Below are 3,867 nucleotides of genomic sequence, written 5' to 3'. Positions count from 1 at the left end.
CCCCCTAGAGAAAAACAAGGGGTGTGGTTCTCATTCCATCTGACAAGGACCAAGATTTTTTGTAGATGGCCCTGTCTTCAAGAGAAGGAGGACCACTACAGTAGCCACTTATCACTCTTCATCCGACAAGCATCCTGCGTCTCTTAGGGACAACCCTCCCAGCGCCTCCTCACCTCCAAGGTTCCTTGCTCTTGAGGAGGGAGCTGAGATTGTTCCAGAGCCCACGCCGGCACCTGCCCCCGAGCTTCCACGGGTTATTCAACACATTTTGAGGGGCGTCCAACTAGAGGCTCTGGGAAACTTAGATGATGCAGCGCTACCCCGAAAACATGGCCCTCAGCCTCGTGTGGATTGCTTGCTCGTGCCAGCTTTTCTTCTCATCAGGCTGAGGTGAGGGCCAACGAGCAGCGAGCTCTTGCTGATGAACTGGCTCAGGTGAAAGAGCAGATGGCTGCGCAAGCCCAACGCTTCTTTATCCAGGAGGCCGCCTTAATTGAGGCGCTTGGCGTGGTGCCAAAGGCTGAGGTGGAGGCCAATAAGAGGCTTCACGATGAAGGTCAGAAGTACACCACTCTTCTGGCCAAAGTGGTGCCTCTGCATGCTGAAATAGCAACGCTCAAAGATGTTGTAGCCGCCAACCAAGCCAAAATGACTAGCCTAGAGGAGCGCTCTGTTACCCGAGAGGTGCTCCTGGGTAAAGTTGAGGCTGACCTTGCTGGGAAGAACGAGGCCTTTGAGAAGATCAAAGCTGAACTTACTGAGCAGGCCAAACTTCTCGAGAAGAGCAAAGAGGAGCTTGTAGAGAAAACTGAATCTCTCGCCCAAGTTGAAAAGGAGAAAACCGCTCAAGCCGAGGACTTCAAGAAGGCCGAGGCAGAGCTCCTCACTGACGCGGCGGAGGCCTACAGTGCTGGGTTTGAAGATGCCCTATCTCAGGTGGCTTGCAAACACCCTGAGGTTGACACTTCATTCTTCGCTACGGCCAACAACGTCGTCGACGGAGAGATCGTGCCCCGGCCTCTTCCTTAAAATACTTTTAACTTCTTTACTTGCAAGTTGTATTTTTGACAATAATTATATACTTTGAAAGAAAATCTGCACTCTTTATTTTAACTGCTTGCTCATATTCCTGCTTGCGTGTTTGCTTACCTTCTCTACTAACAACGCTTCTGCTACTAACTTCATTCGCTATCATGAGTAACTTGCCTTCTCGAACTATAGGTAGCACGCCTTGTCATCCTTTAACCTTGCTGTCAAAACAACATGTACTATGACGAGTGTGCGTGGACCTTCAATTGTTCTTAACTTTCTCTCTTACTTGGGCATGAGAGCCCCTTAGCTTGGCACTTCCTCGTAGCTCGCGGTCTCGAGGCGTCCAGCCTCAAGGGCGTTACCGACCTCATCGTTGCTTAAAGGAGAAGAAGGACTTATCTTGGCCGAAGCCAACTGTTTATGCTTGGTGCTCACACACAAGGAGGCGCCCTCCGCCGCTCTCTCTCGAGGTGTCTAAACACCAGGTCAATCGATAGGCTTGGTGCCCACGCTCGGGGAGGAGGCGTCCCATAGGGAGCTGCCACCCTCCTTGAGGTGTCTAAACACCAAGTCGACCGGTGTACTTGGTGCTCAGGCTCGGGGAGGAGGCAGCCCAGAGGGTGCCTCTACCTCCCTCGGGGTGTCTAAACACCAAAGCAACCAGTTCACCACCGATCGGACCTTACTATGTGCACTCGATGCCCACGCCTGAGGAGAGGTGTGGCAAAAGCAGCGCCGCTCATCCTCAGTGTGTCTAGACATCAAGGCGATCAGCGCACTTGATGCCCACGCTCGGAGGAGGCGCCCCCCGCCGCTCTCTCTCTCTCTAGGTGTCTAAACACCAAGATGACCTGGGCACTTGGTGCTCACGCCCTAGGAGGGGGTGTCTCGAAGGATACCGCCACTCCTCCTTGGAGTGTACACACACCAAGGCGTCCAGTTCATCACTGATTTGATCTTACCTTTCGCGCTTGATGCCCACGCTCGAAGGAGGCGCCCCCTGCCACTTTCCTTTCGGGGTGTCTAAACATCAAGGCCACGGGTTCGTTTCTTTACTGAACCGTGCTATCCTCGCTCGGTGCCCACGACCAGGGAGGCATCTTAAAGAAAGATACTACCCCGGCCCGGGGTGTCTAAAACACCAACGTACAAGTGCTCCTCCCTGCATTGTCAGGAAAACTTGAGGGTACATATGCTCGAAATGTAATTTTATTGGGTGACCTCATTAAAAAAACCCCCGAGAGGGAAAAAAGTGTCCCCTTAAACTGTATACAATGCAGAGTTTTAACTAAAATAAAACTTGAGGTTTGCTACGTTCCAAGTGCGAGGATGGCGCCTCCCTCCAGAGTCAAAAGCTTGTACGATCCGTTCCCCTCGAGCCTCGGTTACCCTAAAGGGACCAGTCCACTTGGGGGACAGCTTGTTCTCTAGTTTGTACGGATGGGCCTTCCGCATTACCAAATCAACAACTTGGAACTGTCAGGGCTTTACCTTGGAACTGTACTGATGCTCCACTCTTCTCTTCACCACCTCAGCTTTGATCCTCACCTCCTCTCTGACCTCGTCCAACAAATCCAAATTCACCTTTCTCTCTTCGTTAGATTCCTCGGCCACAAAACTTTGGAAGCGTGACGAGCTCTCATGGATCTCCATCGGAATCATCGCATCTTATCCATACACCAGGCTAAATGGTGTCTCCATGGTGGAGGATGAGGCGTGGGTGTGGTAAGCCCACACTATCCTAGGAACCTCTTCCGTCCAGGTCCCTTAGCTTTTCTCGAGCCTCCTCTTCAATCCTCTAAGCAAGATCCTGTTATCGGACTCCACCTGCTCGTTCGTCTAGGGCTGCTCGACGGACGCGAACACATATGTTATGCCGACCTCTGTACACAGCTTGCCCAACTGCGTGCTAGCGAACTATATACCGTTGCCGGAGACTAGACGCCTCAGTACGCCAAAGGGACACACGATATTCTTCCATACAAACGTTGTACCTTGTGAGATGTGATATGTGCCATCGGCTCGGCTTCAATCCACTTCGTGAAGTACTCGATGGACACTATCAAATACTTCATCTGCCTATTGCCAACGGAAAGGGCCCCAGAATGTCGATTCCCAACGTTTGGAAGGGCCACGGACTGTAGATGGACCTCAACTCTTCTGGTGGCGCCTTGTGCCAGTCGGCATGCTGTTGGCACTGTTTGCAGCGCTAGGCGTACCTCACACAATCTTCTCTCACTGTCGGCCAGTAAAACCCTGCGCGTAGGACTTTCGACGCTAAAGACCTCCCCCCAACATGGCTCCCACCAATCCCCTCGTGGAACTCAGCCATTATTCTCATACATTCATCTCCGCTCACACACGTCAAGATCGGGTGTGTGAACCCATGCCTAAACAATGCTCCGTCCACGAGGGTGTACCTTGCGGAGTTTTTCTTTTATCTTCTTGCCCTTCTCTGGCTCTACTGGAGTATCCCATCGGCAAGGTAGCGCCTATAGGGCGTCATCCACGTGTCCCCCTCCTCCAGCACGCATACCTGCATAGGGTCCTTCCCTCCCGGTGAGACCAGATAATCACTTACGTTGGGCGTCTTCAACGTGCCTTGAGTCAACGACCGATGACTCCTCGCCCTTCCCTTAAACGTACTGATCTGGAGGACACTTACCCTGTTATCTGCCACGAACGTTCGTGGCGTTTTGAGGGTCTCCTGTATGACCGTCCTCTACCTTCCCCCCTTTCCCGAGCTGGCGAGCTTGGCGAGCAGGTCAGCACGAGCATTCTGCTCCCTAGGGACGTGTACCAACTCGAACGCCCCCTTCAAAACTTGAACATAGC

At 52.5% G+C, this 3,867-nt stretch overlaps 1 protein-coding gene across 1 annotated transcript; it reads left to right on the top strand.

Moving 5' to 3' along the window:
• Positions 1–384: 384 nt before the first annotated feature.
• Positions 385–1,029, top strand: LOC137817667 (uncharacterized; the record flags this gene model as incomplete). Its single annotated transcript, XM_068620925.1, has 1 exon — positions 385–1,029. A coding segment is annotated over one exon (645 nt), but the record flags the coding sequence as incomplete, so codon positions are not given.
• Between the last annotated feature and the right edge of the window lie 2,838 nt (positions 1,030–3,867).

Source organism: Phaseolus vulgaris, unplaced genomic scaffold (assembly GCF_000499845.2).
Source record: "Phaseolus vulgaris cultivar G19833 unplaced genomic scaffold, P. vulgaris v2.0 scaffold_500, whole genome shotgun sequence".
In the NCBI taxonomy this organism is placed as follows: Eukaryota; Viridiplantae; Streptophyta; class Magnoliopsida; order Fabales; family Fabaceae; genus Phaseolus; species Phaseolus vulgaris.
Note: the sequence above shows the minus strand (reverse complement) of the source record. Positions and strands in the feature narration are given on the sequence as shown.